The 27,799-nt window shown below is 48.4% G+C and overlaps 11 protein-coding genes across 11 annotated transcripts; 4 read left to right on the forward strand and 7 right to left on the reverse strand.

The window, feature by feature from the left end:
- Positions 1-256: 256 nt before the first annotated feature.
- On the reverse strand, positions 257-1,712 carry BDV38DRAFT_273332 (CCDC47 family protein; the record flags this gene model as incomplete). The annotated part of the gene is made up of 3 exons (XM_032057657.1): positions 257-632; positions 684-1,554; positions 1,646-1,712. The coding sequence occupies 3 exons, from the start codon at positions 1,710-1,712 to the stop codon at positions 257-259; spliced, it is 1,314 nt and encodes a 437-aa protein (XP_031910853.1).
- Positions 1,713-2,174: 462 nt separating this feature from the next.
- On the reverse strand, positions 2,175-4,393 carry BDV38DRAFT_155270 (MDM34 family protein). The gene is made up of 2 exons (XM_032051701.1): positions 3,892-4,393; positions 2,175-3,826 (listed from the first exon to the last, which is right to left on the reverse strand). The coding sequence occupies exons 1-2, from the start codon at positions 4,224-4,226 to the stop codon at positions 2,461-2,463; spliced, it is 1,701 nt and encodes a 566-aa protein (XP_031910854.1). The 5' UTR covers positions 4,227-4,393; the 3' UTR covers positions 2,175-2,460.
- Positions 4,394-5,338: 945 nt separating this feature from the next.
- Positions 5,339-10,542, reverse strand: BDV38DRAFT_254255 (putative ABC transporter). The gene is made up of 3 exons (XM_032055309.1): positions 9,931-10,542; positions 6,664-9,869; positions 5,339-6,596 (listed from the first exon to the last, which is right to left on the reverse strand). The coding sequence occupies exons 1-3, from the start codon at positions 9,950-9,952 to the stop codon at positions 5,550-5,552; spliced, it is 4,275 nt and encodes a 1,424-aa protein (XP_031910855.1). The 5' UTR covers positions 9,953-10,542; the 3' UTR covers positions 5,339-5,549.
- A 742-nt stretch (positions 10,543-11,284) lies between these two features.
- BDV38DRAFT_285564 (uncharacterized protein) lies at positions 11,285-13,359 on the forward strand (the record flags this gene model as incomplete). The annotated part of the gene is made up of 3 exons (XM_032060513.1): positions 11,285-12,529; positions 12,584-12,870; positions 12,927-13,359. 3 exons carry the CDS (start codon positions 11,285-11,287, stop codon positions 13,357-13,359), a joined length of 1,965 nt encoding a protein of 654 aa, XP_031910856.1.
- Positions 13,360-13,562: 203 nt separating this feature from the next.
- BDV38DRAFT_155350 (uncharacterized protein) lies at positions 13,563-14,631 on the forward strand. The gene has a single exon (XM_032051703.1). It carries the CDS (start codon positions 13,743-13,745, stop codon positions 14,397-14,399), a length of 657 nt encoding a protein of 218 aa, XP_031910857.1. The 5' UTR covers positions 13,563-13,742; the 3' UTR covers positions 14,400-14,631.
- A 232-nt stretch (positions 14,632-14,863) lies between these two features.
- BDV38DRAFT_273337 (nucleoside transmembrane transporter FUN26) lies at positions 14,864-16,286 on the reverse strand (the record flags this gene model as incomplete). Its single annotated transcript, XM_032057658.1, has 2 exons — positions 14,864-16,028; positions 16,111-16,286. The coding sequence occupies 2 exons, from the start codon at positions 16,284-16,286 to the stop codon at positions 14,864-14,866; spliced, it is 1,341 nt and encodes a 446-aa protein (XP_031910858.1).
- Positions 16,287-17,183: 897 nt separating this feature from the next.
- On the reverse strand, positions 17,184-19,660 carry mdr2 (ATP-binding cassette permease mdr2; the record flags this gene model as incomplete). The annotated part of the gene is made up of 3 exons (XM_032057659.1): positions 17,184-17,681; positions 17,734-18,369; positions 18,422-19,660. The coding sequence occupies 3 exons, from the start codon at positions 19,658-19,660 to the stop codon at positions 17,184-17,186; spliced, it is 2,373 nt and encodes a 790-aa protein (XP_031910859.1).
- Positions 19,661-20,045: 385 nt separating this feature from the next.
- BDV38DRAFT_254269 (Hsp90 co-chaperone CDC37) lies at positions 20,046-22,021 on the forward strand. The gene is made up of 2 exons (XM_032055310.1): positions 20,046-21,157; positions 21,223-22,021. Exons 1-2 carry the CDS (start codon positions 20,193-20,195, stop codon positions 21,725-21,727), a joined length of 1,470 nt encoding a protein of 489 aa, XP_031910860.1. The 5' UTR covers positions 20,046-20,192; the 3' UTR covers positions 21,728-22,021.
- On the reverse strand, positions 21,950-23,297 carry BDV38DRAFT_155468 (clathrin light chain CLC1). Its single transcript, XM_032051705.1, has 4 exons — positions 23,134-23,297; positions 22,833-23,074; positions 22,667-22,767; positions 21,950-22,563 (listed from the first exon to the last, which is right to left on the reverse strand). The coding sequence occupies exons 1-4, from the start codon at positions 23,171-23,173 to the stop codon at positions 22,212-22,214; spliced, it is 735 nt and encodes a 244-aa protein (XP_031910861.1). The 5' UTR covers positions 23,174-23,297; the 3' UTR covers positions 21,950-22,211.
- A 76-nt stretch (positions 23,298-23,373) lies between these two features.
- BDV38DRAFT_155358 (CTD-interacting domain-containing protein) lies at positions 23,374-25,342 on the forward strand. The gene is made up of 5 exons (XM_032051704.1): positions 23,374-23,723; positions 23,782-23,873; positions 23,932-23,990; positions 24,039-24,180; positions 24,239-25,342. The coding sequence occupies exons 1-5, from the start codon at positions 23,626-23,628 to the stop codon at positions 25,060-25,062; spliced, it is 1,215 nt and encodes a 404-aa protein (XP_031910862.1). The 5' UTR covers positions 23,374-23,625; the 3' UTR covers positions 25,063-25,342.
- Positions 25,343-25,357: 15 nt separating this feature from the next.
- BDV38DRAFT_254275 (t-SNARE syntaxin TLG2) lies at positions 25,358-27,413 on the reverse strand. The gene is made up of 5 exons (XM_032055311.1): positions 27,213-27,413; positions 26,720-27,133; positions 26,114-26,646; positions 25,717-26,060; positions 25,358-25,650 (listed from the first exon to the last, which is right to left on the reverse strand). The coding sequence occupies exons 2-5, from the start codon at positions 26,740-26,742 to the stop codon at positions 25,372-25,374; spliced, it is 1,179 nt and encodes a 392-aa protein (XP_031910863.1). The 5' UTR covers positions 26,743-27,133; positions 27,213-27,413; the 3' UTR covers positions 25,358-25,371.
- Between the last annotated feature and the right edge of the window lie 386 nt (positions 27,414-27,799).

Here is a 27,799-nt window from a genome sequence, read left to right on the forward strand (position 1 = left end):
TGCTCAAATGGTAAAAGGTTGAGAATCAGCACACGGGGCGCTGTCAATCTGGAGATGGAGAACTCGGAAAATGGTATCATGCAAGGCTGTATCATCACAATAAAGCTATTAACGTCCAATTTCCTTCATCTCTCAGCACCTTATAAGAATTAAGTACGAATACATGGTACACGAAGATATGAAACTATGGCAACGGAGATCCAATCACTTTTCTCCAATTATTTCCCCCTCCTTCCCGATCTCTCGCCGTGGGAGATTACCCTCTCTTGCTGTACTTCTTCATGGACCGCTTCTGGCCCCGCTCACGCTCACGCTCAAGGAACTTTCGCTGCTCCTCAGCGTTCATGCCACGCAGAATGCGTTCCCGCTCCTCCTTCTTAATCTTTTCAGCTGCCAGCTTCCTTTCCTCGGCCTTCTCCTCCTCGTCCGCACGACGGAGCTTCTTGGTCTCCTCCTCACGTGCGTGGCGGACCTTGCGCATCACCTCGGCGCGGAAGTGAGCCACGGCGACGAGCCTGTCAGCGAAACGGAGGAATTGGTTGAATAGTGGAAGGGAAGAAGCGTAGCCGGAAGTGGATGAGGGCAGGGACAAGCAGATATGAACACGTTTGCGGGGGACAGTCTCCTCGATCCTATTGGAAAAGGTTAGATAGATCGCAAGGATGTTCTTTCAAGGAACTCACTTTTGAGGCTTATCAACAGGCTGGTCAGTGACAATAAGATACTTGAAATCATCGCCGGCCTTCTCAACAGCCTGGATCAATTCCGGGGTAAGCAGCGTCTCGGTGATCTCGGCACTTTCCGTCATGACGGTTACCCAAGGTGGGAGCTTCGGGTTCTCCTTGGTGAAAGTCATAGAAGCATCGTAGCGGTCCTGACGGAACTGACGCATGTAGTTCTTGTGCACAATGGCCCAGATAAATCCATCGTAGGTCGAGTTGTTTACCTTGAGAGAAGAGGTGTCCTTAGCCGGGACCGGGACGACATCCTTCTCCTTGCCATCGAAAGTGTACGCAATCGCCTCGTAGGTCTCCGTGGGACTAGTCCAGCTCTCAAACAAGAAACCGAAAACAACATCCATCCAGTACGTGATCGGGTTGTAGCGCTTAGGCAACTTGATGGCGACGTCAACAAAGGCCACGTTCTGGCGGCCAGTGGCGTAGGAGACGAATTCCTGAGCAGACTTCTCCTTTATGATCGAATCAGGGGAGGACAGCACCTCGGCGGCCTCATCCTCAGACCTTTGGATACCATTGAAACCGACGACCGCGAACTCGTTCTGGAGAGAGGGTGCATGAGCTTGGGCCCATTCCCGAGCCTTGCGACGGTTCTTCCGCGTGCCCCAGAGGTGGAAGACCACAATCAGAAGGATGAACGGCATGACCATTGCCTCTTGGAGGAAGTCTTTGGGGGATGTCCGCTCCCAGACTCGGTACCATTTCGTATACGGAACGGCGCTGACACCCGGGGTACTCGACGCAGGAACACCAGAGGAGACAGCTGCTATGATCGAGGCAGGAGAAGGCTCTGGTGCTTTCACAAAGTCCGCAAAGTCTGGTGGTCATAACGACAACGGTCAGTCAGAGGTACAACCCCAAAAGGGGCAATCGATACCCCAATTCAATTCAATTACATCTAGACTTACCATCCTCAACCTTTACTGACCCCGACGGCTGGGAGCCGCCAAACATGTTCTTGAACATGCCCGCCATGATGTGGAAGGAAGGGAGAAATGTGAGCACTGGCGAGTTCGGGCTGTCAAGAAGATGGCGACGTGGCAGAGAAGGAGGAGGAAAGGGAACGGGAAGGTTGTCGGCTCGAATTGACGTTCGTCGCAAAAGCGATCGGGGCGAAAGTTCACTTAGTCTGTGGAGCCGAAGTCTGGGCATTTTGACATAATTTCTTGCCCGCCAAACCTGAGAGATAAGGCCAACGATGCCCCCAATCTAGCCTAGTCTTACGTTACGGATCAGGTAATGAGCTCATATCTCAGTCTCGGGTGCAAATTCCCATTCAATCAAAACTGCCGAGTCAATGGAAACATTCTGTGCAGATGCAATATACTCAAACTCAAGAAAAACCAAGAAATAAAAGCCAGATAACTCTTTTGATCCACTTCCCAATCCATATACTTACCCAGATCCGGTCCAAACCCACATATAGAATACACAATACAGAAAGAGCGAAGTGGTATCCTGCACAGACAAGCAGATAGGTAACTCACAAAAATAACAGGAACGCCAGCACTTTTGGTACAAACAAACTATCTAAACTCGCTCCAAAGAGAGTAAAACAAAGACAATATATAAAAAAAAGACAAAAAGTACAAGTCAGGCTGCCAAATTAAAAGTTATATCGTATCAGTCATTAATACCGCCAGACTCGCTGGGGAACAAAGGAAAGTGGAATGAATGTGAGGAACTCTTGAATGCAATCAAGAAGCGCTTGAGTGTATATGGCTCACTGGCCATAGGCTGGTGGGGGATATTCTTCATGGTCAGGACGGCCCCAGAACGCACCACCACAAGAGCTGGTGGGCATCAGTTTCTCGTCCCGCATGCGACGAGCAATTTCTCCTGCTAGCCGCTCAACCAGGGCTTGATCAACGGTGCTGGGGCTGGACTTCTCCTCGGTGAATGGAAGGATGGTCGAAGGCAGCTGGCGTGAGGGACCAGTCTCCTGTTTCTCATTGTCACGTCGGGCGGTAACGTGAGCGCGGATACTGCCTCGGGGTGTCGCATCCACATCTCCGGATTCAGGGCGGTATCGAAGAGGCTCCGCAGACGGCCCTCCGGTTTCGCGGAGCATCTCTGTGGCGATATCGCGACGAGGTACGGGCCGCGACAGACTGGCGCGACGCCGTTCGGGAATTGCAGGAAGGCGGAAATCGCTTTCCGGAGACAAGGGTGGCGTGATGGGGTCAGGCTGTTCGTTGACCACGGGCAGGGGTGCCGAGCATACGGAGGGGTTGCTAGCCGTCTCTGTGTATGCACTTTCGTCGCTCACACTCGCCGTATCATCCGCAGCCTTCGGACGTCGTAGATCCACCACGCGCTTCTTGCGCTTCCTTGAATGTGCTTTCGAATGGCGACCAGCTCCCAAGTTCAAACCGTAGCCACTAAACGTATGTGTCGAAGCTGACGATCGACTCTGGGACGACACGATGCTGGCGCTATCCTGGAAGGACGACATGCTGCCAACCTGAGAATGGGTCCTGGAGAGCATGGGGCTCAACGGAGACGTAGCATTGCCGTTCGGGTCCCCTTGTTCAGAAGGCGAAGTCCATGCCCGATAAACTACTTCCTGGATGGAGGGAGTGAAAAGAGATAGCGTTCGTTGAGAATCCGTAAGTGCAGCCAGCCGGAGGAGGTTCTTCTGTGAAAACAGGGAATGCGCTTCGACGGAGGAATCCAATGAGAGGGACGCGATTTCCGATTCATCCAAAGCATTGCCCAATGAGTCTACTGGATCCTGAGGAGGGCTTGCCAGCGGATCTTGACCAGGACCTTCACCCGCCGTTTGCTCCGGCTGAGCTGGTATGTCCTCGCCCGCCCTGTACTCAGGAACCCACAGTCGCAGAGATAGTCGATGGATGATGGCGGGCAGTTCGTCCATGAACAAGATACGCAGTTGAGCCTCGATTTCCCTTTGCAAGAAGTCGCGGACGAACGGGATAGAATCAAACGTAGATGAAACTTTGAGCGATTCAAGCGGATCATTTCGAAAAACCACGGTAATTCCTTTCTGTTTCGAGAAGACGAGAATCACAAAGCCGGACAACTTAAAATCGGATAGTGTAATTTGAAGGGGAATTGTGAGGGGAGTTCTAGATCATCAAGCATGACTGGTGAGCGACATCGGCCAGGGAGTGCGATCGAAGCATTAACTTACGCTGCAGCCAACGGTAGCGGCGACGCAAAAGAGGGTCGTGTGAGAAGATAGGTATTGAGAGGGTTTGCCTGAACGCGCGTTTTCAGAGTCAGGAAGGCATCGCCAGTGTAGGACATCTTGAAGATGCCTCGAAATCGATCCTCCGCCAAATCACCAATCTCTAATATTTCCAGATCTGGCGGGATGGAACCCAAGTTCAGCTCGGTTACGATGATATCGTCGACGATGATCGGGGGTTTCGGCGATTTATTCAAAGCGGCAGTTAAGAGATCTTGAGCGCGAGTATAGAAACTCGCGTCCGCCATCAGTGGCGACCAGTTGAAGTTGAACGCCATATCCGATCATTGAGAAAGGCTGGGTTGACACAGGAAGACCCACAGCGTCCAAAGGGAAGGATAATATACAAAAGAAATTAAAAGGTAATCGATAACATGGGGAGAAAGGGGAGAGAGGGAGAGAAGAGGAGAGAGAGGCGAAGTCGGAGAGAAGTGGTGGAGAGGGGAGCAGGTGTTAGCGATGATAAGCCGGAAGTGAAGGGAAAAAGCGAAGAAAAAAAGGGTTGGATTGGATGAAAAGCTCTAGAGGATTCCCGAGGGCCTCCCACAGGGTATGGACTCGCGTGATCTACGCGACGCACGAGCACTCTTGGACGGCTGAAACTTATTTCATGCTATTGCTTTTGTCTTGAGTAAGAATTATAAATAATCGCTATTCTTCTATCTTTTACTAAATGGGTTGATACTAAAAGACTTGAAAGGTTGTATTTCTCGAAAAGTCAAGTTCTAGTGTTCATCAAAGGCGGAACGGAAGAAAAAAACGAAAAAGGAAAAGGAAAAAAGGCCCAAGGGGAAAGAAAAAGTGGAAATTTTTAAAAATACGTCACACTGCGCATCTGACTTCATTTAGGTCTGGAACCAACGATTCAAATTGATATGACAAGTTCCCATCCATACTTTCTATGGTATACCTTCCGATCTCCTCCGACCGTAATTTATGAACCCTTACAACAACTTATACAATAGTAATACTTACACAGTATTCAATACCAGTCTCATGCCGCATGATCTTCATTAGCTCGCTCGTCCCGGCTAATGCTCCAACCCATTTCCTTCCGCCCATCGGCATTTACATCTCTTCTGACTGGACCTTTCTGTCAGCCACTGCATTTCTGTTCACTGACCCGGCATCTAGCGGGCCAAAAACAGCATCATCCATGTCGATCGCCTTGAATATCGCCTCCTGAATATGACATGACTCAGAACATCTACAATTTTCATGATCTTCAACTATTCCCTTTTGGCACATGGTATTAATTTACCTAACCTTCTGGATACTTTCCCCGTGGGTACCAATATACGGCAGACCAGCCATCTCACTGCCAGTGATCGCACCGGATTGGGGTCTAGATTATCACGGACTTTGAATAATAATATCATTAGTAGTAGTAGTAGTAGTAGTAGTAGTACGTATTAATAATAAACAAAATAAATAAATAACATGAAACAAAATAAATGCCTTTTATTGGGCTCCATGGGATACTCTCTCACAGTGGAAAGCATTACAATCTACGAAGTTACTTGGGGGAAAAAATATACATAAATCTTCAAACATGGGGACAAGATATTTGACGGATGCAAAATCAGCTCACAAACATCCGATTATACTTGACTCTCACCTTGTAGAATACTGCGACGCAAAGAATCTCTCTCCCCGCTCTTGTCGACTAAGGTCCAGAACGGGCCCCCTTCATTTCTCAGTAAAGCAGCCGGTGTATCAAACTCGGCTATCCTCCCCTCTCCTAAGACCATGATCCGGTCAAAGTCCACGACAGTAGACAGTCGGTGGGCAATGACCATGAGAGTAGAGTCACAGAATTCTTGACGAATAGTCTGCTGGATCAGCGCATCCGTGCTCATATCAATGGAAGAAGTCGCCTCGTCCATTATGAGGATCTTCGGGCGGGATAGCAAGGCCTGAGCTAGACACACTAATTGACGTTGGCCCTGGGACAAGTTCTTGCCTCGCTCGGAGATTGGCGAGGAAAGAGATAAGGCGGCGTTATTACAATCTTCATCTCTTCCTTCTAGCTCTGAGCTCTGCCCATCGTTCGTAGAGGATCTGAGATGGACTTTCGCTAAAGCGGCAAGGAGCTCAGAGTCTGTGTATTGGTCAAACGGATCGAGGACTGATCGAAGAGTTCCCGAGAAGATAACGGGGTCCTGTGGGATAATGGCTATCTGCGAACGGAGGGCGCGGAGTCTCATTTTAGAGATATCCATTCCATCAATGTGTAAAGATCCGGACCGTGCCTCGAGGAAGCGCAGAAGTGCGAGTGTCAATGACGATTTGCCAGAACCAGTACGTCCGACGATGCCGATGTGCTCGTTAGATTTTATTAAGAAGCTCAGCCCCCGTAGAACCGGTGGCAATTCTGGTGCGTATCCAACGACAAGGTCATTTGCCTCAATCTCGCCTTTTTTCGGCCATCCAGCTGGAGCATCCATGCCATCTTGGTGCTCACTCTCGATCTGGGTGTATTCAACAATACGTTCGACGGCATTGAAGTCCAGCTCGATCTCGGCGTACTCCGACAGTACCCAAGCGACGACCTCAGACATCTGTAAAGCGAAACTGAGAGCAAACCCTGCCACGGACGCATCGACGCCCCTAATGGTTGCGATCAGCGCTGCTGTCATGGTTACATACTAGATTAGGAAATGCATGTTAGTACTCAACCTGTACGGTGCAACTAGAGACTAAGGGCAAACTGACCAAAGCCCCGATCATGTTCAGCCGGAACATCATCCAACAGTTGAAGAGGCGCAGATGCCAGAGAGCCTGGCAATGCGCGTCCATCGTATTATACATGCGATGCATATATTGACCAACTTTATCAAAAGCTCTGATCGTCACTAGACCGTCAATGATGGATCCGAACTGCTCGAAAATAGGAGACCTGGCATTGCTCTCTATTCTTTTAGCATCTCTAGCCGCTGTGACATACAGCGAGGCGATATACCAAGACAGAAAGAGTGAGATGAATCCAAAGCCCACCATAAGCGGCGAGATAAACAGTGCTGCGATAATAACACTAAGAAGCATTAAAACACCATGGAGCATATTGGGCAGATCCAGTGCCAGATCAGAATCTAGCGTGCTGAAGTCGGCACTGAAGCGGTTGAGGATCTGACCCACAGGTGTTGTGTCCAAAAAGGTCAGAGGGGCGTGTAAGACTCTGAGCAAAAACATTTCGAAAATAGCAAGCGACCCTCGAATCGATGCCATAAAGACGAGCTGGTAGCGAAGAATCTCAGTCAAGATTGACATAAGGAAAAGACCGATGTACACGCCTAGGTAAAGCCAGAGACGGTTACCAGCGGACTGTCGATCTGAACGCGCAGAAAGGCCGTCCGAGACCGACTGAATGCTCACTTCGATATCAGGCTGTGTGTTCGCAAGATCTCTTGTCCAAACAGACACCCAATATGGTATTGCCAATTCCGCGACAAGGGTAAATCCGAAACTAAGCGCAATTGGAATCCAATACAGGTAGCCGCCGCAAGCCTGCATATATATGCTATAAATTGACAGCTTCACAGCGCCTGTCGCTCGTGTCTCAGCCTCGTAGAAAGCCTTGCCCTTAATATCCCCTTCAGATGGATTCTGCTGCGGTGCGGTCAGGCTATTAAACACAGGGACTGGTATATGACCCTGCTGCGCAGCAGAGTCAGCATTATCGATACGTTGGTTAGAGTCAGCGTTACTAGAACTTAAGTCAGGGCAGTAATTCTCAGGCTTGCCAGCAAAAGAAACACGCCCATTCTCAAGTACTACGTAATACTTCATCTCACTCCAACACAGAGTAATATGATGTGTAGCCACGATCCGCGTTCTTCCTTTTGCTAAGTTTCCTGTTAAAGCTTTCTCGAAGAGATGGTGGCCGACGCGAGCATCCACCGCGCTGAAAATATCATCAAGGACAAGGACTCCGGCAGGACTATAAAGAGCTCTGGCTAGAGCAACACGCCATTTTTGGCCGCCGCTTAGATTGACGCCGTTAGCACCAAGATCAGTTTGGTCGCCATCTTGCATAGAATTCAAGTCATCTTCAAGACAACATGCGTGCAGAACATCGTGATACCGTTCCGGATTCAGTGGGAGGCCGAACAGGATGTTTTCCCGAACAGTTCCATTTTCGATCCAAGGATTCTGCGGAACGAACGCAATTGATGTATCGATTGTCCATTCGTTGCTCGGCCCATTATAGGCAAGTGGTGATTGTCTCTGTGGAAAGAAGATCTGACCTTCAAGCAGATCTGCCTCGCCGATCGTCGCCAACAGCAGTAAGCTCTTCCCAGCACCTGCTGGACCAGAGATCACGGTGAGCTCTCCACAAGGGAATTGCAAACTGATATTGCGCATCTTAAAATCACTGTTTTCCTCTTCCATAGTGTTACAAGGCCAGGAGATCGTTGTCTGCGAAAAGGAGATTGCTTCACCATCTCTGTGGCAGCTGTTGTGTTCCGGTAAGTCAAGGTATTGCTCAATGCGTCGCGCGGCCACCTTGGCATTCATTAAGTCACTGATTGTTTCTGGGAAATTGGAAAGTGTAGCTGACAAGCTTTGAAAGATAGAGAGGGCAGTGAAGGCAATGGAGGGAGATAGACTCTTGTTGACCATGAAATACGTTGCTAGTGCAATCAAGCTCATGCAAATGGGACCACAAGACCATACGGCTATCAGTGCGAGGTCGAACTGGAAAACCCGTCCTTGTCTCTTAATCTCGTTGGAGCGTAGAGTCTGCACCTTTCTGCTCCATTGATCTTCTTGGGCATCAAATTTAATCTGGCGAATGCCCTGTAGCATCTCGGATATGACAGCCATCCTTCGATCGCTTGCTGTCATGAGCGCATCCTCTGCTTTGCTGTATTGTTGGGCCAGAACATAATTCACCGGGCTCAATATCGCTGGAACCGTGCAAGCCCACAGAACCGGCATCCAGCCCAGAAGGTTTGTAAGAAAGGCGATAGCAAGAGTGAATTGGATAATGGCATCTAGGAGGGTATGGCTGAATTTTACAAAAGTTGCAATTGTCACAGCATCGACCCCTAGAAGGTTCGTCATGGATTGTTTCGTTTTTGGTGGGCCAACCTCGCCGTCGTCGTCATCGTCGTCTTCATCATCACTGCATTCGCCGGATGATGCTTTGCTCTCGGAGCAATCATGTGAGTTCACATTCACAACTTCCTTTATCCTAAGTGCCTTGCTGAAAATAGCTGCAGATAGCTGCTCTCGAATTGGCAGTTCCAGCTCCATAGATACCACCCATTGCAGCAATGACTCCAGCCAAGATGATATGAAAAGGGATCCACCGAGACCGACCGTTGTAATCCACAGTTGTTTCTGATTATCTGCGTGAGCATCACGCTCTTCAAGCAAACGAAGGGTAAGAAACAACAAGGCTTGAGGGAGGAAATGTGCCACAGCAGTCAGCAGTTGGACGGCGACTTGCGCAATCCAGGCTGTACGGTGAATACTTAATAATTTTCTCCATATCTTGGGGTGAGTGCAAGATAGCCAACGACCATACAAGGTTTGTGTACGCACCCCATAGCCGATTGCAGGGAGATCTTCGGGTTCCAGCTGTTTGTTCCGCGCGGCTTTCGACAGAATCGGCACTGGCCACGAGAATGTGTATCTGCTTAGGAAGGAAACGGTGCGTTGACGATCGACTGGCTTGCACCCTAAATATACTTCTGGTCGACGAGAAAAAGAAACGTTGGTGAAAGATAGGATTATTCCCGCAGCAAATTTGACAGCAGCTAAGGAAACTCTCGGCCCTGATGCATTCGGGTTGGTCCACAAACCATCCAGAAATACTCCTGCGATGCTGAGCAGAAGAGCTGAAATGGCGCTCCAGATCCCTAGGTTGTACTTCTCCTGGGGTAAGGTGCGGGAGATGATAATACATTCTTGAACTAGCAGCAGGACCTGGGAGTGTTAATATGGGAATATAGATATGGTAAGAGTTCATCGTACCCAAGCGGAGAACTGTAGCCATTGCTCTATCTCTCGTGGTGAGCCATTATGACCAGTCACATTTAGGGATGACAACAGTGCAGTCAACACTGCAACAACTGCCGTGATGGATAGAATAACCTTCTGGATAATATCCGAGGTTCCTTTCTCCGACTGATTCGTTGCTATTCCATCTTCGTCTTCATAGCCACTTACGAGGCTATACCTTTGCCTATCTGTGATTGAAAGCTGCTTGAAGACGTGGCGAATATGCGGGATGGTCAGGGCTAAGATGACGGCTGGGCACAAGACAGCCTCGAAGAAGGAGGCGTCGTGCGAATGGTCCATCATAGCACAATGTAATAGCAAGAAACCGCTTTCCGTCCCTTCACATGTTGTAGGTTCACACTGATAATAAATGCCGAGTGAAAATCCTGCTGCCTGATTCTGATATTACGTGCAGGAAGACTCGAGATGAGTCTTCATGACTCAACAAGAGACTCCATACTGAATGTAACCAAATTGACTTCTTCAGGCCTCCAAGTCAGTGGCAGTTAATTCGATCAGAATTAAGAACCGTTTGCTGTGGACCTCAATTCAAGTATGATACACGGTTCAAGCCCATCAACTGGCTGCGAGTAGTCGCCGTAGGGGCCAGTCATCAGTAACAGTAGTAAGCTTGCAGGCGAGGATCCAGAGGAATTTCCCAAAGCGGTTCCCGACAGCCTGCCTGGATTTTCAGGGTCCACAGGTCAGACTTGAATCCTGCACCAACCTGTCGTCGATCTCTCCAAGGCTGAAGTTTAATTTCTTTCAAATCAAGCCAAGAAAGGAGAAAAGAGCTTATACATATCATATTAACTTCAAATCTTAATTGCAACTAGGTGATCTGTGGATGCCATATTGTATATTAGTGGTAATAATATATATCGTCTACTCCGTAGATTAGTCCCCCTTTTGTATTGTCCCTTGGGCTTTGGGCGGACAACGTATCCTTGACAGCTTAAGCTAAAGAGAATGAGTGATTACGATGTGAATCGGGAGTTTCACGCTAAATTCCGTTCGTTGACTCTATTGAAAGATAAGTTGTACACCTAAATGCTGTCATTTCATTGCCGCAGGGTGCCTCATTAGTGCCTTAACTGCCTTGGAAGACCGGTGGATGATGTTGATCAACGATGATTGGCTGAACCAAAGGGTCATTACATAATGCCGCGTTCACCAGAGCAACTGACAGGCTAGGCCCTTTACGGAAATAGATCAATAGGGCCTCCGCCAACCCCTAATGAAGCTGTTTTGAACGATTACTCTCTCGATTGAGACCTGAAGGATAGAATCAACGTTTCACGGGCTGATTTCGACTTAACAGACAGCGATGTCGTCGACTTTTACGCCCGCCTTTACAGGCGATCGTACACCCAAACTGAGGACCAAGACACACACTGCTGCGCCGAAACGAGTATATGGAAAGCGAAGAGCGGATGCCCCACGAGCTGTGTTCGAACAGAGAAGTCCGGCAAAACTGGTAGAGGAGACAACTTCGAAGGTCGTTGAGGAAGCCGTGGATCGTATCCAAGTTCAGTTAGCTGAGGTTAAATTAAGCGAAGCGACCCCATCTCAGAAAAACGAAGACACACCCGACGACCCAATTATCCCCGTTGAGCAAACAGGCCATACTCAATCTGCATTGCCAGTGAATAAACCCGAGGTCGTGTCAACTGAATTGCAAGATGACGAAGAGCCCACCGAGGAGAGCCCTCCGGACAGTGTCCCTAGACAACGGAAGAAATACGAGACGATGGTGGAAGTCAGAATCTGCTCGAGAACCGTAGCGCCAAAACCCCAAGAAGAACACGAGAAACAAGAGCAACATGGGGATCAAAAAAGGCAAGAAGAGAATAAATGCAGCGCAGAAAGTGAGAGGCAGGGCGAGAGACGAGCAAGGAGGAACAAAGTCCAGCCTCGTTTGTCATCTGGGTGTGTGATGGATGATAAAGTAAATGAATACGTTCGTCGCATCTTGAACGAGGCCTTATCGCCGGTTGCGGCACAGGGCGTCCAAAAATTTGGCTCCTGGGCTGCTCGTGCCGGAAATTTGCTGGAGGTAGTGAAGATCGCAGAAGGTTCGTACGGAGAGGTTTATAAGCTCCGTCTGCGCGAAGAGATGTGCAAGAAGGAAATGTCTAGATCCAAGCTTGCTCGCCTAAAAGCATACGGTGACAATGTGTTCAAAGTTGTACCTTTACGCGCTCAGAGTGGACCTGGCTCGAAAAAGTTTACCAGCATCGCAGAAATTGTGTCTGAAGTCAAGATGCTCAAATATTTGGACCCAATCCCCGGATTTGCTCGCTTTCGAGAGATCCATGTGGTCCAAGGTCGATTCCCAGAGTCCTTCCAGAATGCTTGGGACCACTACAAGAAGACCAAAGATGATTGTTTGAATCCTAATCCATCCAGTAAGAGAGCGTACCCTGATTCACAATTGTGGGCTATCGTGGAAATGGACGATGCTGGCTGTGAGCTTGAAAAATTTGCTTGGTCATCAACTTTCCAGATCTACGATATCTTTTGGGGAGTCGCAATGGCTCTCGCCCGTGCTGAAGAGTATGCGCAATTCGAGGTAAGTCTCAATATAAGAAGCCCTGGAGACCGAATAGTATTGACACGTATTTAGCATCGAGATCTCCATCTTGGAAATGTCTGTATTAGAAGCACTCGGCCAGATGGTTGTATGAACCCTCCTACAGACCTCGAAGTAATGAGTCAGTCATACTCAAGCGGATTTGGCTTGAGCACCCTGGAGACTACGATTATTGACTATTCACTTTCTCGCGCGGAACTGCGCGTTGAGGAGTCAGGAGAGGTTGTCGAAGTAGCATCGTCGGATCTCGATAAAAAACAGATCTTCGATGCTATTGGGCGTGATGAGGATGAAGCTATGCTGCGAGATACTTATAGATAGTGAGTGTTGCCTGATAGAGAGGAGGCTTCAAACACTGTCCGCTAACGCCCAACAGTATGCGTGCTCAGCTTTACAACGGAAACCCTCTCGAGACAGAGAAGATGCTCGATGTTCCCGGCATCTGGGCCGATTATGCGCCACGCACTAACCTTGTCTGGCTTCTCTTTTTGCTTAAGTCTTTGCTCAAGAATAGGAAGCCGGAGGTCTCGCTTCCGGCACCACGACAGCCACTCGCACAGTGTTCGCCTAACAAGGGTCTTAAGAAGCAAACAGCCAAATCGGCAAAAAAGGACAAAGTCAATACAATTAAGAGTACACAAGATACGCAGAAGCCAGTTTCCGAACTGAAAACAACACTTGAGGATAGACTACATACTGTTCTGGACCTTCTTCATCTTGAGCACGGACATGAGGACATGTGCTGTGCTGCCGACTTGGTAGCCTATGCGATTGACTCTCAGTGGCTGGATGAGAAAGACTTTTTCTGACTTTAATCTATGCATAATGGAGGCGTCAAATGATTCACTTTTCATTTTTGGTGTTACCGGGGACATATATAGACGGCTTAGCATGCATGGCGTTTACTGGGAATGTTGATTTTTACAATACCAATTACATTATCTTCCCAAGGATTAGCAGATTTTAAGTACATACTCCCATTTCAAGTGCTAGGCCAGAATATGACGAAGTTCAAGCAATTCCCCTCTCCCCCTCCCGGCCTCCCCTCCATATCAGAAACTCTCTAATACTGAAGTATGCATGACATTGCATCGGAACAGAAAGCCACCGCGACCCCACGGTACTATCACCGATATCCAAACCCCCTCCAGAGCACCCCAGAATACCTCCAATAACCTAACCACCAACAACAATGACCTCCAAATTCGAAAAACTCCTCATAAAACTAGGCAAACCAACCTGGGCCCAACACATCCGTCACGTCCAACACGCACACGGCCCCCAAAAAACCAAAATCGATCCAGAATGGGCCAAGGACATAATCAAGATGGACACCCACCTAAGGGAAATCGGGCAACGCGAGATCTATCTCCGAGAGGAGATCAAAGTGCTGACCTCGGCTGACCAGCAGCCACTAACGTCCGAGCAACGTGCACAGCTGGCCAAATGGCAAATGGAGCTCGAGGACCTGGCGAGGAAGTACTGGCATCTGGAGCGGGAGTTTTACCGGCGGGAGGCGTCTGTTCCGCCTGGGCCGTTGCAGAGGGCGTATGCTACCTGGAGGAGTAATCCGGAGTGGTATCTGTTGGGGTATTTGAGGGATGATTGTGCGGGAAGGGGAGGGTGTTGTGGGAGGAGTTGTGGGTGTTGTGAAAGGGCGAGGGATACGGAGAAGAGGATTCGGTTGGGGCATTGTACGATTGAGTGTGGGTGTTGTCGGAGGGCAAGGGGGTTTGATTTGAATCATGAAGATCGGGTGAGGTATCAGAAGTTGTTTGATTGTGATTTGAAGGAGAATGAGGCGTTATGGGATTCGTTGAAGTTGGCTTATGTTTTTGGGTTGGTCTGATACTTAGGGCTTGAGTGTTGTGGACGTGACAGCCTGCGGCGCAGAATAATGATGTTGTGATTTGAGCACCGGGAGATGGTAGGTCATACTGTTGGAGTTAATCCTGTGATATTATGAATTTGTTTTTGTAAAGCAGGCACATACCGTTACAAAGCTTCAAAATAGTGCTTTGTATTCTGCCAACAGAGATGTTTGAGACTAAAACCATGAGTTCCAGCTCCACGCTGTTCGGTCTCATGCAGTAGATTCGAAGCTTTAGGATCAGCACCACTTGTTCCTTGCCGTATTGTGGTGGAAGAATGGCCGCCTAAAACATGTTAAAAGACAAATACATGTTACTATGCTTTGCTCTATTGTTGCAGTCTAATGCTATACTAGCCCTTTCTATAATATATATGTGTAGACTGCTAAATGTCATAGCCCACAGACTGGGTGAACGAGAAACCAAATGCAGGTATCCAAGGTCACACACTGGAAAGAAAGAAGCTCAACAGACTGCCAGCAGCTAAGCCTCCTACCAGCATTAAGCTCATAAAACCACCCGCCGACTCGCGATCCTCTTCAGGAACCCATTGACCAGCACCCATCATACAGCTGCTTCCAATATAACCATTGCTAATGCCGAAAAGCAATTGCACAACGAATAGATAGAAGAAATCGCTCTTCACGACGGCCTCCCGACCGCGTATGTTACATAGAAGATAAAGGGGGAGGAATCCCATGCGAGCAATTGCAAGGATAAACAAAGCAAAAGGCCGGTGGGTTAATGATAATTGGGGAATAAGGACTGACATCCTTCCAGCCAAGTCGCCTACATTCCAGAATAAGAACGCCAGCGGGATGAAAACAGCTGGTTGGAATAAACGGGAACTACCCTGAGGGTCCCGAACTGACTCAATCTTTGCCGTGAAGACAGGAAACATCATAGTGATAGCAAAACAGAGAAAAAGTGCAAGAGCCATGAAAGGAAGCTTTTTGAAAAGACCCCAGAGGCTGACAGTCTTGCGATCCGTGTGGTCAGAAGCAGCGTCAGGTGAACTCGGCGCGATTTCGTACATAGTGTTCGACCGTCGCTTAGCAAGGGACCCGAAGGCAACCAGTGCCGATAGAGATACAAATGTGGAAGTTATGAAGTACAAGAATGCCGATTTGGACGACTCTTGTGGGACTTTCTGTTTCCCTGTTTGCTCTGGGACCGCCAAAACAGAGAGTATCTGCACGATGCAGGGCAGGACTCCTGCTAGGCCTTGACCTGCCATAATAGCTTGAGTATATTCCGGTCTCCCAAAACCGGAGACATATGCAAAAACGCCCACCTGATTCATCCCGGCCGCCAAACTGGTTCCGAATACCATAAGCATCAGGAAGCTAAAATATAATACAATGGAAGCATTCTTTAGAAGACCGGTAGATAGTGCGAGCAATGTGAAGATCACGATATTGATCAGCAGCGAAACTGTGATCTGTTTCGGGTATGACATCAGTTTCTGCATCTTCGCGAGAGTGAACGATGAGCCCAAATTTGAGACAGTCGACACAATGAGAATAGAAGACTGGTAGTGAGCCGCTGCCCACTCATCCGAGCTGAAGCGATGGTAGAAATACGGTGCAGCGGCGAGAAACATGTTCCTATGGCGCAATCTGGTCAGCATCGCGTATACTCCGGAATAACCATCTGGGCGCTAGAAAGCTGTTGTTAGGTAAGACGTACCATGCCCAGAGCATGGAAACCCCAAGGAGGAAGAATACTCCATATTCAAACCTCGAGAAACGCGGCTCTGGTAGTGTCTGAGAAGATATTAAGTGGCGATCCTCATCGTCCTGCGGAGGATGCTCGAGAGGCTCATATTCCGCCCGGGGAGAGATCCATCTCTGAAAGCGATCCATTGCTTTTTGTTATGGTGTGATATGAGTCCCTTTCTGAGAATAGAACCGGGACTTAAGATGGGATCAATCAATCCATGATCAACCTGGGAAACCTGCAGTTAAGGATGATGTTGGAAGGGAGTTGGATCTACGACCGGGGTGATCGGTAATAAGCAGGTCACCTGCCGAGCCGCTCGGTTGAGGTCACGTTGACCCGCTGTTGATCATTTGATGCGTCCTTGGCCTTTTGAGACTGGACCATAGTTATATATCTTTTTGGCAATTCCTTGTGGGGATTCTTTGCGCCTGGCAATATCGATGGGGAGCCTGAATTACAGCAGGGTTCATGGCTTAACTTGGTTTGAGTGGCCTTTTAGAGGAAGGTCCATATTCTGGGCCGTGCTTGGGTTACCTTTCAAGTACAACTAGACTATGAGCAAAGGACCCTGATTTCTCTACTGAATGGTCGCTATGACTTATGTTTATATACTTGGAACGAGACTATACCACTCGAAATTTGGTCCACAGGAAGAATGGTCGATCTGACAGATCTATTATCCAATGCGGAAGTTACAGGAGTCAAGGGGCCAATGTAAGAAGGTCCTATTACGCTTAATGCTATAGCCTATATCGAATATTGTCCTCTTTGTTGATAGTAAGCGGAGATGTGTATTGTTTTTCTCTATCCCACTTGTCTAACTGCTCAATATGTAAGAATATGCAAGTCCCATCAGTTTCAAACAGTAAAATCAAAAGGTATAGATACATCCGCGATAGTTGATCAATCTAACCATCCAAGAGGTAAGCGTATAAGTAACTGGGTGAACAAAAAAAAAATCTCTACAGTGAATAGGAAACGAACCCGCGGAGGGAATGGACAAGCTACCCTTAAACAAGGTAGGCTTTTTGTAATGACAGTTACTCGTTCTTCTGTTGCTCGCCTTGTCTGGAGGCTGCTTCCTCAGCGCCAGCTTCCTGCTCCTCTTCTTGCATCTGCCACAATTTTTCTTGGGTCAAAGGACTGACAGGAGCGTCCGTCGGAGGCTGAGAGACATCGCCACCGCTCATTTGCCATTCCATCAACTTTGTGAAGGCACCGTCAGGGCGAGAGCTGAGCTCTTCGTACGAACCATGTTCGGCGACCTTACCGTCGGGGCCGAGGACGATGATAGTGTCGGACCGCTTGATGGTGGAGAGCCGATGCGCTATGCTGATTGTCGTGTTGTTCCCGCGGAGCAAGGCAGCCAGGGCACTGTTAACTAAAGTCTCGGACTCTGCGTCAAGAGCAGAAGTCGCTTCATCGAGAATTAAGATATCAGGGTCTTTAATTAGTGCACGGGCAATAGCAATGCGTTGCTTCTGTCCACCGGAGAGCTGAGCTCCTCGAGGACCCACTTGAGTGTCGAGGCCATCAGGCTATAGAATGTCAGACGCAATCGAAAAATATATACTTTTGATCGATACTTACGAAATCACTAATGAACTGGCAGTTCGCCTTTCTGGCAGCTGCGACAATCGCAGACCTTGTTGCCTGCGGGCTCCCGTATGAGATGTTCTCTGCGATAGAGCCCGAGAAAAGAACGGGCTCTTGAGACACAATGCCAATCTTTCTCCGAAGAGATTTAGCATTCATCTCACCGATATCCTTTCCATCGATCAGAACCCTGCCCTTGGTGGGAAGATAGAATCGAAGCAAAATGGAAGCAATGGTAGATTTGCCTCCTCCCGAAGGTCCAACGATGGCAACATTGGTTCCCTGGGGAATCTCGAAATTCAGGTCTGTGAAGATGGGAACAGCAGGACGAGTGGGGTAGCTAAACGATACATTCTCAAAGCGAATGGGCCCACGAGCAGAGACAACCTTTGTACCCTTGGTTGGAGATATCGTCGGCTTGCGGTCCTGCAATTCGAAAAGCCGGCTAGCCGCGCCAACACCCTTCATCAGTTCGGAGTAGAAACTAGACAGACCAAACATGCTAGAACCTGCATAGGCTGTATACATCAGGAATGAAGTCAGCTCTCCAATACTGATAGCACCAGACCGAACCATTCCTCCTCCAACGTAAAGGAGTGCCAAAATCGTCATATTGCCCATAAAACCGGTCTGCAAATAGTTAGAATTCCGAAATATGTAGATCAGAGTGCCATGTACATACGGAACTGAAAAAAGTCGCACTAATCACCGATTCTCTTTTGCCGAGCTCGAAGATCTTCCGCACTTGGTTGTTGTACCTGTTAACCTCAATAACTTCACCTGCAAAGGACTGACTCGTTTTCACATTGCCCAAACGCTCTTCGGCAATCTTAGTTAAGTCTCCTAGGTTCCTTTGGATCTTGCGACTCAAGTTGCGAATTGCCCTTCCATAGAAGAAAGCTCCAAGGCCAATGGGAGGAAGCAATAGAGCCAGAATGCTGGAGAGCTTAAGACTGACATAAGCCATCAATCCGAAGCCTGCTGCGCCGCTCACTGCTGCCCGCAAGCCGTCGGACAAATTCTGCGTAATGCTCTTTCCGACAATAATTGTATCCGAACTAAGTCGAGAGATCAAATCACCAACTCGGTTTGCGTCGAAAAACTCTGCATCCTGGATGAACGTCTGACGGAAGAGTTTCGAACGAAGTCTAGCAACGATGCGTTCACCAACAATGCGCAGAATAATAATGCGGCCATAGTTTGCAGCAGCGCCCAAGGTGAGGACTCCGGCCAAAGCTCCATAGAACATTGGTAGACTAAGACCAAAGAGTTCACTGCCCCCTTCGGTAGCAGACTTTGTCGCTGCGTCCATGATCTTCCCAATAGAAAAGGGAATTGACATGGTGATGGATGACGAAACCAGCAAAAAGAAGAAAGCAAACCCGAGCTTCTTGGCCTCTGGCCGTGCAATGGATAGAAGTCTCCATATTTCTTTAAACCCTGATTTCTTTCCCGATGCACCGTCTTTAGCCAGCTTTGCGCTGAGATTAATTTTTGCTGCTTGCGCTGCCCGTTCAGATAGTTCGAAGCCTTTGTCTACTTCTTCATCCTCCTTTCCGTTGGGTGTATTGTTCGCCTGAGGAGTATTCGTCGATTGGGCAGTTGACTTGGATTCCAGATACCGGTGCGTAGAGGAGAAAGACCGTAAGTCGTGCGAGGGTCGCGACTGAGGAAAGACACGACTTAGAACATTGTTCTGCAGCAAACTCGTAGGGTGTTGGACACGGTAGTTGCTAGTTCTGTTGCACAATGGAGCCGAGACTCCCGAAAACTGTCGGCTTTGGCCACTGTAGACTCCAGTCACATATGTATGTGCCTGAACTCCAAGGTAAAGCTCCCTGAGAATGCTCCCTCTTGGCTGAATACACTGCCTCGCGGTGACTACTGGAGTCCAAGCCCCAAGCACCCGGACTCCGCGCATTTCGGAAATGTGAAGAAAAGCGGAATCGGACGGCTAACTAGAAGGATGTCATGAGAGAGAATAGGGTGCCATATCCTCATTAGACAAACAAAAATACAGTCGTATTCATGACAATGCAGAAGCCAATGTCCGCTTCGCAAATCAACACGGGTGTCGGAGTACAGTAGGTACTAGTCAGCTGCAGCTGGAACGCCGCGTGAAATCAGCCCGATAATCGCCGCATCGACGGAAGACGCAATCGGCGTTTGTTCTGCCATCCGACACCGCTCGGGACGGTTCCGCAGCCATCGAAGCTGATCGAGAGCTTTCGATGGGGAGCTCGATTTGGAGGCTACTTTTGTTTGGAGCCTATTTTGTTGAACTTCTATATAGTCACTGGTAATGTTCTCCATTTAACTTGACGAGCTACAAGCGTCTCTGGCCGATCTCTCTTATATAGTTCGAACACAATTTTTTTTTCTCTCTCTAGTATCTGCTACTTCATCTAGCATTTACCCCACTTGCATTACCCCTCCTGTCGAGATTGTTCAAGATGGTGCTCGATTACAGCAAATGGGATGCGCTCGAGCTGTCTGATGATTCAGACATCGAAGTACACCCTAATGTCGACAAGCGCTCCTTCATCCGTGCCAAACAGGCTCAGATTCATCAGCAGCGCATGCAACGCCGCCATGAAATTGAAACTCTAAAGTACGAGCGTATCATCAACGACGGACTTCTTTCCCGCATAGACCAACTCCTGAAGTCACTCCAACAACATGAGGGTTCCTCAAAGAACCCTGAAGAAGTGGTTTTCCAGGTTCTCATGGAATCGGCAAGCAATCCGTCAGAAGATCAACCCCCTGCCCCACCAGCTGGTGTATACACGCATGAGAAAGAACAACCAAAGTATTCTCAAATGATGAGCTCGCTGGTGGATCAGGTTAAGAAGGAAATTGGCGAGGTCAGTTCCGACAACCTTCTCAAAGCATACATCAAGGGTGTGCAGGGACACAAGGACAAAGTACAGGGCTTGCAGAAGGAATTGCTGGTGAAGCTCGCAGAACTTGAGAAGGAAGAAAGCAGCAAAATTACAAGTGATCAGATACATACCGGCTTCGACACCTCCTTTGTCGCCAAGAACGATTCCAAAGGCAAAGAAACTGAAACCAAGAAGGTGGAATCCGTTGAGCTGCTGAACCCTACTGCGGTATCGGGGTCTTCATCGCAAAAGGCTACCGCTGATGAAGAGGAAGAGGACCCAGAAAACATGAAGGCTAGTGATCTGGCCAAACGGTTTTCAAAAATCAGCCGTAACGACTACCGCACATTGCTTCAGTTCATTTCTGAGCACCCAGAAATCGTCGCAGAGAAGGAAACGGATGGTCTACTAGTCGAAGCATTCAATAGCCAAATGGAAGGTAAAGATGACTATGCTCGTACATGCGTTCACCACGGCCTACTGCTGCAGTATTGCCGCTCCTTGGGCCGTGATGGCATTTCCCTCTTCTTTAAGCGGTATGTTGCCCTTTTCCATCTAGGGAGCGTGGGTCATTAGACAGCTAACATGGACTGGCGTGCAGTATCACGACGAAAGATCATCAAGCATCAACGCTTTTCCGAAACGACGTCAATGAAACCTACAATAAGATTAAGACCCGTGCAACAGAACTTGCCAAGGATGGCTCTGCATCCAACGACCCTGCTGGTGTTGAGCAGATCCAGCTTCATGCGGTTGATCCCAATACTAAGATCACCATCAACATCCCTGCTGCAGAGAGCAGCGAACCTGTCGAAGTCGAAGCACGCAAGATTTTTGAATCATTTTCGAAGGACTTGCAACAGGCATTGAGCTCTGAATCTCTGGATGAGGTCAATAAGGTCCTCGGCAAGATGAGTGTCGAGGAGGCGGAAGACGTTGTGGAGAAGCTTGGGCAAAGCGGTATGCTCAGCCTCGAGGAGGGTATTGTGGATGCCACCACAGAAGAAGGTCGGAAAAAGTTGGAAGAGATCGAAGCCGAAAACAAAAAGGAGAATAAGATTGAGGAAGTGGGAGAGCCCGGTGGTGACATTACTGAACTTGACTAAAGAGATTATGGGGGAGACTGGTCGACTTCAATGACGTGTATATGTTTCTGCATGGTTCAAAAATGATGCATTGTCTAACCACTACTACATGTTTAATTTGCAGCGCATCTCTCTGTACAATTTGATTGGGCTGGACTTTGTAAATATATTAATTAACCATTCCTGAGTCGTCCAAGGGCTCACTTAACAATGTATTCAATTTTGACGTGCGGCGTATTGGGGGTATACCGGTATATCAGCAGCCTATGTACGGGTTGTACGGAACAAATTGCATATTATCTACCTACATAAGTTTCAAGAAGTAAAAGTTCCAATAGAAAAACACGGTTGAAAGAAAATAAAGAACAAAACGCAACCGTAATTGAGTATCCGAGGAAGAGAACGTGTGTAAAGGAGTATCTGGATCGAGAAAAGAGTGCTATGCACCTGGCAAGGAGGATATGATAATAAAGTCATAATAAATGCATTGTAATGCAAACAAGATCTAGATGCCACTGGCACCGGGGGCATTCTCATCCTTCTTCAGATCGACCAACAGCTGACGGAAACGCTCCTTGCCAGATCCATTTGCACCACCCTTGGCGCCCTTCCCAGAGACATCAACAAGTTTTGCGATACGATCCCAGCTGGTACCTCCGGAGGAAGTGTCTTCGCGATTGGCGAGGAACTGTTCGGCATCCGCACGAGTCTGAGCATGCAGCTTATCGGTCTTATTGTTGTAGGAAACGTAAAAGTCATCGATATCTTCTTGGGCCTTCTTAATAGTCGCTTGCTTCTTTTCTTCGGAGATCTCCGCACGGCGTGCAATGTCCGCATCTCGTCTTTCGCGCCATTCCCTAGAGAAGTTCGCAAGTTAGCGTCGGAGGAATGGAAAGTACGTCGTCGTCGGCTGGTACGGCCAATGTACGACAATCGTAGATTGGAATTCATGACACATACCTAACAGGCTCGGATTCCTCCTCCGGGATTTGGTAGCTCGAGAAGCCCGTGGGAGGGAAGGGAGCGCCGGTTCCAGTGATCATGCCGCCAGGCGCAACTTGCTGCTCAAGGAAATACATGTCAATTAAACAGTCTGACGTGACGACATCAGCGCTCACATCCGTACCTCATTCTGTGTCTCAATAGCTGGGAAAGAAGATTCAAATCCGGAGATCTCGGGGGCTGCGCCAGCTGGAGCGTCCTCCGCACCGCCCAGTAGATCGTCATCGCCAGCATTTACATCTTCGGTGGTAGCAACATGGTCTTGAGGGGTAGCAAACTGCTCTGCATCGTCACCTAGAACAGCTCGCTCGCGGGCTAGGAAGTCATCGGCATCCGTGCCGTTGGTCTCCACGACTTCAGTCTGGCCTAGGTAACGGTTAGTACATACATACTTGGAATGGAGGGATTGCATGTGGGATCCTGACCAGCGGAGAAGTCTTCTAATGAGGGGAATCGATCGGCCATGGTAGTTGTGAGTCTGCCAGAGCCTGTTCTAAGTGTACAATGACCTCTTGATTAAGGGAGATGGTAAGGGGAAGTTGACGGGAATGTGATGGTCCAGCTGGCGTCTCGAAGCGGTACAGATGGGGTGTTGATTGTCTCCCGGGGGGATGATTCTGCCGTTCAAGGCGGTGAGTGAAGCTGAGGAAGGTGTAACGGAGCTTCACAGAGTACTTCTTGGTAACAAAACACCTCCACATCCGTCTTAATTCAGAGCATATTGCCACTTGGCCATTGTTCTCATTGCTTATGTATTACATTGACTTGTTCTAATATCAAAGATTGGTACTGTTCGCATCGCAAAACAATCAGTGACGATATCAGCAGTTGTAGCAAGACCTCTTTCTCACTAAGCTTCATTTATTACCAAAACAAAGGATCAATTGCTTCAACCCGATTCCTGTCATAGTTACAGTATGGCCTATACAGACGATGCTGTGAAAGCGAAGCTTTCTGCCCTCAATGAAACCCAGGAGGGTATTGTCACAGTTGCGCAATGGGTTATGTTCCACAGGTAACTACACAGCTGGCTATAATCGTTGGTATTGTTTAACATCTTTGTCTTATACTAGGCGACATGCTGAGCGTACTGCGCAACTTTGGCTACAAAAACTTCGCGACTCCCCTGCGCCAAAGCGATTGAATCTGATATATCTTGCAAACGGTATAGTGACGGCGTTGCCTAGTATTCAGATCCGTTTAGGCGCTAATGCAGGCTTTAGAGGTTGCGCAACAATCAAGAGCACGACGGAAAGAGGATTTCTTGATAGCATTCTCACCAGTGAGTTCAACAGCAAATATTACGGGGATTTGGGTTAATATAATGAAGATTATCGCAGAGGCGACGGCTACTGCGTACAAAGGTGCTTCGAATGACATCCAGCAGAAGCTCCGACGAGTAGTAGAGGTCTGGAGACAACGGGCGATCTTTGAGCCACCGATTCAGGACGCAGTTGAAGCGCGCGTAGATGGTAAGCCTGGTTCAGCCTAAGCCTCATAAATCGATGTGATCCACTGATTATCAGGCAGAGATTGATAAATCACGCTCCATCGGTAAAAAGCCGCCTCTGGGCGGGTCACTCTTCTCGAGCTCGTCTGGCTCAACGCCTTCTGAGCTTCAACCCCTTGTTCCACTACAAGTAGCTCTATCAAAAGCTACGGTAGCCTCAGGTGCATCCGCGACGACGGCTAATGCTGAGTACGATAAAATGCATGACCCCAGTACCCCTTTACCGACACCTCCAGTACATGCCGCGCGGCTCAGCCAGCTATTGAAGGCACTTGCGAATGCCGAGAGCTCTGTCTCTGAGGTAATAAAATCGCGAATAGCACTCATTGATGGTCTTGAGAAACTTCTTGAGACTAATCGCTCGGCGTTGGCGAAGGAGCAGTCTCTGGCTACTCAGCTATCAGAAAGAAGATCGGAGACTGAGGCGAAGAAACGCGAGGTGGAGGATGGAATTATGAGAGGGCTATCCGCTGAAAATTCGCCGGCCGTCAATCTTGAAGACCCCGAGGGAGAACCCCTCACTCGTCCAGAAGTTGAAGCTCTTACACCCCCACCCGTGGAAGCTCTTACACCCGTTGGATCGCCAAAACATGAGCTGCAAGAGATGGATTTTGCTGCGCAAAACCATGCTCAATCTCATGCACTGACTGCGGGCTTCGCGTTGCCAGGCTTCGGACTTACAGCAGAAACTGCTCAAAGCAGTCTTCAAGATGACCCAAATGGGCTCCATCCTAAGAAACGCAAGGTCGTTCATGAGGAAGAAGACTATGCTCAGTTTGCCAGTGGTGATCTGGACGCCGATGTCGCCGAGTTATTGCAGCAAGAAAGCAATCTTCCCAAGTAAGATTAGTTGGCTCTCCGTGAAAAGCTTAGTTGGCCGGCCCTTTTCGATGTCATCTTCTAATGGACCCCTCATGGAGCTCTTTCCGGTGACCGTGTATCTCTGAAATGTCGAGAATGGGGAGAAAAAGCATGAGGTGTCATATCCCAGTGATTTTTTTTTGATATACCTTCTGTGTTATAGGTTAGTAGCTACTGTTCCGTATCGAGAATTTACCTTGCATGTACCTTGTTGTGACATGGTAGGCTTTATTGTAACACTCCTTTGACTTATATTATGAATTACTATCATGGTATCTGTTAAGGGCTAGAGCTATCGGTGTATGTCAGGATCCACCCATTTGCTTCGTGCAGCTGGAGCCAAAGACGGGCGCCTCTTCCGTCTATAGACAGTTTCGAATGTTCGGGGAAAGACAACAGGTGGTTGTTCGTTCGATTGAGGAGTTTGCTGGGGGGTCTCTGGAGCAGGCGCTGGCGAACTACTAGCATGTCGTTTGGGTTTGACCAGAAGTATTATGAACAATCCTGCGACAAGAATAACCAATAACAGAAGGATTTTGCGCTTCGTTGTACGCCGCTGATAATTAGTGGCCTATAAATAGCACGGCTATTTAGCATCATTTGTGAGACATACAATATGACACTTATCGAGACTTACCACTTTAAGTTCCTTATCAGCAGCTTTGACTTCTGTATTCATTTTCTCTACATTATAGTCGATCCTGTCCAGCATGGTACCTTGGTCGATAACCATTGCTTGTAGTTCGCGGAATATGTCTGATAGCTCAATGATACCTTTGGCGATATCGTTGATTTCCCTTTCTCGCTGCATGATGGCGGCATCATTCTCTCCCCTGAGTCGCTGTGATGTTTGCATTAGAGTTGTCTGAGAAAATGACTTATCTGCATCGGATTCCATCAAAGAGGGATCTGTGTAAGGATTCTGCATGGGTGTTGGAGATCGTTCGAACGGGTTCGCTGCACCCTCCAGCCCTCGCAGCTCTATCAAGAACACCGTTAGCTCTAACATGTATGAGACACAGCGGCGGTCTCACTCTTTAAGTATGTGCTTTGTTTCTTCCTGAACCGAGCACTAGCCTCTTGGACACGTGCAGCCAGAGATATCTGAATATTTTTGGCCATAGTCTCATCCCCGCTGCTAACACCACCCTGTTGTTTTGCGTCGCGCACCATCAACTCAACCTTCTGGACGGCCTTTTGGCATTCATGAAAGGAGCGCGTGATCTCCTGCGTGAGCCGCTCGATAACACTTTCATCTTGTTTCCTTACTTCTTCGTCTCCGAATCCTGGTAGAAGGTGTTTTTGGTGTAGCTTATCCAATTGGGCAGACTTCTGCGCAATGTCGGCAAGTAACTCCGTCACCTCTTCCTGCACGTCGACCCAGCGCGGAGGAAGCACATCCATCTCAATAATTGTATCGCCATCGTCATCTAGGCCTCCTGAATCCGATATAAGTCTGCGGCTTTCCTCTGGCTGTGATAATGAATCGGAGAAGCCATTGGATCCTCCGATATAGCGAGGCTTCTTGGCCGGATGATGCGCGAATGATTGACGGTAGGAGATATATCTGAGCGAGAGAGACGTTAGTTCTTCCGTCAGTGACCATGCTGTATATAGAATATCTAAGAGAAATCGTTTACAAATTCGTACGGTCTCGCCACATTGCGAAAGGGCGGAGTATCTGGGTGGCTTTGCGGTTATCTTCTCAACGGAGTGTCCTTTAGGTTGTCTTGATCATTGTCGGCCAATGGCTTAGGTCAGTCGTTGGCCGCAAGTCTAGCCCGAGTATAAAGAAAGGGCGCTTTGATTCGCGACAGGGGTAGAGTCATAGAAAGCAGAACTGTTCATCATATAGATACCGGATACACACACGACCATCAATACTTCCGTAGCTCGATCTCCGGAGACGGCCCACGTGAAGGGAGACAGGTCTAGTCCTAACTCGGGTTAGCGGTATCAGGTCCCGCGGGTATATCACGTGATAATATCTCCGTAACGGTCCTGTAATTAGTGTGGCTCCCCACAAACATCTCGACCCATGAGGCTTTTAGACACTAGGTATGTAAGAGGGATTATGTTAACAAGATATAATAGGTGCATGTATGTGTACTGGGCAGAGGAGAAAGGTACCACATTTAACGATCAGATTTATCTCTAGCACTGATAGAGAGTATATTGAAGACTACCATGAGAGACTATATTCGGACTGCTCGCTGGGCCTTGTAACTCCGTAATATGATGAATATCAAATTCAATTCATCCATACAAGAGAGTACGGACTTAATATTATAAGTCTGACTCGCATAAGAACACGGCTCAAACTGCCGCATGCTGTTATGTTGGTGGTTATCATTAAATCCAGATGGGGTTCAGGTACCTGAAATTGCCACCACTCAGGACCAGTAACCGAATATTCGCTTGCCTTCAAGCTTTCCCGTATGAATGAATGGCGGGGTGCCACGCAGCCTCGTCAGCGGCTGGATGTGTGTGTAAATCTACAACAGGCATACATATGATATGGAGATATACTTAGAACAGGACCCTAGTGACAGACTATCGATTTGATGATCTTAGTAGTGCCAAAATCTTCACCCGTAGGCTACAGCATTCAAGAAGAGAAATGATCCCAGACAGCTGAAGAAAGAGATCGGGCAGTGCTTGCCCCTACCTTCAACCATTTCTCTAGAGGGTGCTCGGAGCATGTTATGGCTAAGGCGGTC

The sequence above is a fragment of the Aspergillus pseudotamarii genome (genome assembly GCF_009193445.1).
Source record: "Aspergillus pseudotamarii strain CBS 117625 unplaced genomic scaffold BDV38scaffold_50, whole genome shotgun sequence".
Lineage (NCBI taxonomy): Eukaryota > Fungi > Ascomycota > Eurotiomycetes > Eurotiales > Aspergillaceae > Aspergillus > Aspergillus pseudotamarii.

Excerpts from the sequence above, each read along its gene's own strand:
- BDV38DRAFT_155468 (XM_032051705.1), bottom strand. The coding sequence starts at position 23,173 with ATGGCCGATCGATTCCCCTCATTAGAAGACTTCTCCGCTG. Across the intron at positions 23,075-23,133 it reads ATTAGAAGACTTCTCCGCTG|GCCAGACTGAAGTCGTGGAG; the intron begins GTCAGGATCCCA and ends ACCGTTACCTAG. Across the intron at positions 22,564-22,666 it reads GAGGAATCCGAGCCTGTTAG|GGAATGGCGCGAAAGACGAG; the intron begins GTATGTGTCATG and ends GAACTTCTCTAG.
- BDV38DRAFT_155350 (XM_032051703.1), top strand. The coding sequence starts at position 13,743 with ATGACCTCCAAATTCGAAAAACTCCTCATAAAACTAGGCAAACCAACC.
- BDV38DRAFT_254275 (XM_032055311.1), bottom strand. The coding sequence starts at position 26,742 with ATGTGGCGAGACCGTACGAATTT. Across the intron at positions 26,647-26,719 it reads TGGCGAGACCGTACGAATTT|ATATATCTCCTACCGTCAAT; the intron begins GTAAACGATTTC and ends TCTCTCGCTCAG. Across the intron at positions 25,651-25,716 it reads CTGATAAGGAACTTAAAGTG|GCCACTAATTATCAGCGGCG; the intron begins GTAAGTCTCGAT and ends TGCTATTTATAG.
- BDV38DRAFT_254255 (XM_032055309.1), bottom strand. The coding sequence starts at position 9,952 with ATGGCTACAGTTCTCCGCTTGG. Across the intron at positions 9,870-9,930 it reads GGCTACAGTTCTCCGCTTGG|TTCAAGAATGTATTATCATC; the intron begins GTACGATGAACT and ends TCCTGCTGCTAG. Across the intron at positions 6,597-6,663 it reads TGAACATGATCGGGGCTTTG|TATGTAACCATGACAGCAGC; the intron begins GTCAGTTTGCCC and ends TTCCTAATCTAG.
- BDV38DRAFT_155358 (XM_032051704.1), top strand. The coding sequence starts at position 23,626 with ATGGCCTATACAGACGATGCTGTGAAAGCGAAGCTTTCTGCCCTCAAT. Across the intron at positions 23,724-23,781 it reads CAATGGGTTATGTTCCACAG|GCGACATGCTGAGCGTACTG; the intron begins GTAACTACACAG and ends GTCTTATACTAG. Across the intron at positions 23,991-24,038 it reads TCTTGATAGCATTCTCACCA|ATTATCGCAGAGGCGACGGC; the intron begins GTGAGTTCAACA and ends AATATAATGAAG.
- BDV38DRAFT_155270 (XM_032051701.1), bottom strand. The coding sequence starts at position 4,226 with ATGGCGTTCAACTTCAACTGGTCGCCACTGATGGCGGACGCGAGTTTC. Across the intron at positions 3,827-3,891 it reads CCGCTACCGTTGGCTGCAGC|AACTCCCCTCACAATTCCCC; the intron begins GTAAGTTAATGC and ends TTGATGATCTAG.
- BDV38DRAFT_254269 (XM_032055310.1), top strand. The coding sequence starts at position 20,193 with ATGGTGCTCGATTACAGCAAATGGGATGCGCTCGAGCTGTCTGATGAT. Across the intron at positions 21,158-21,222 it reads ATTTCCCTCTTCTTTAAGCG|TATCACGACGAAAGATCATC; the intron begins GTATGTTGCCCT and ends ACTGGCGTGCAG.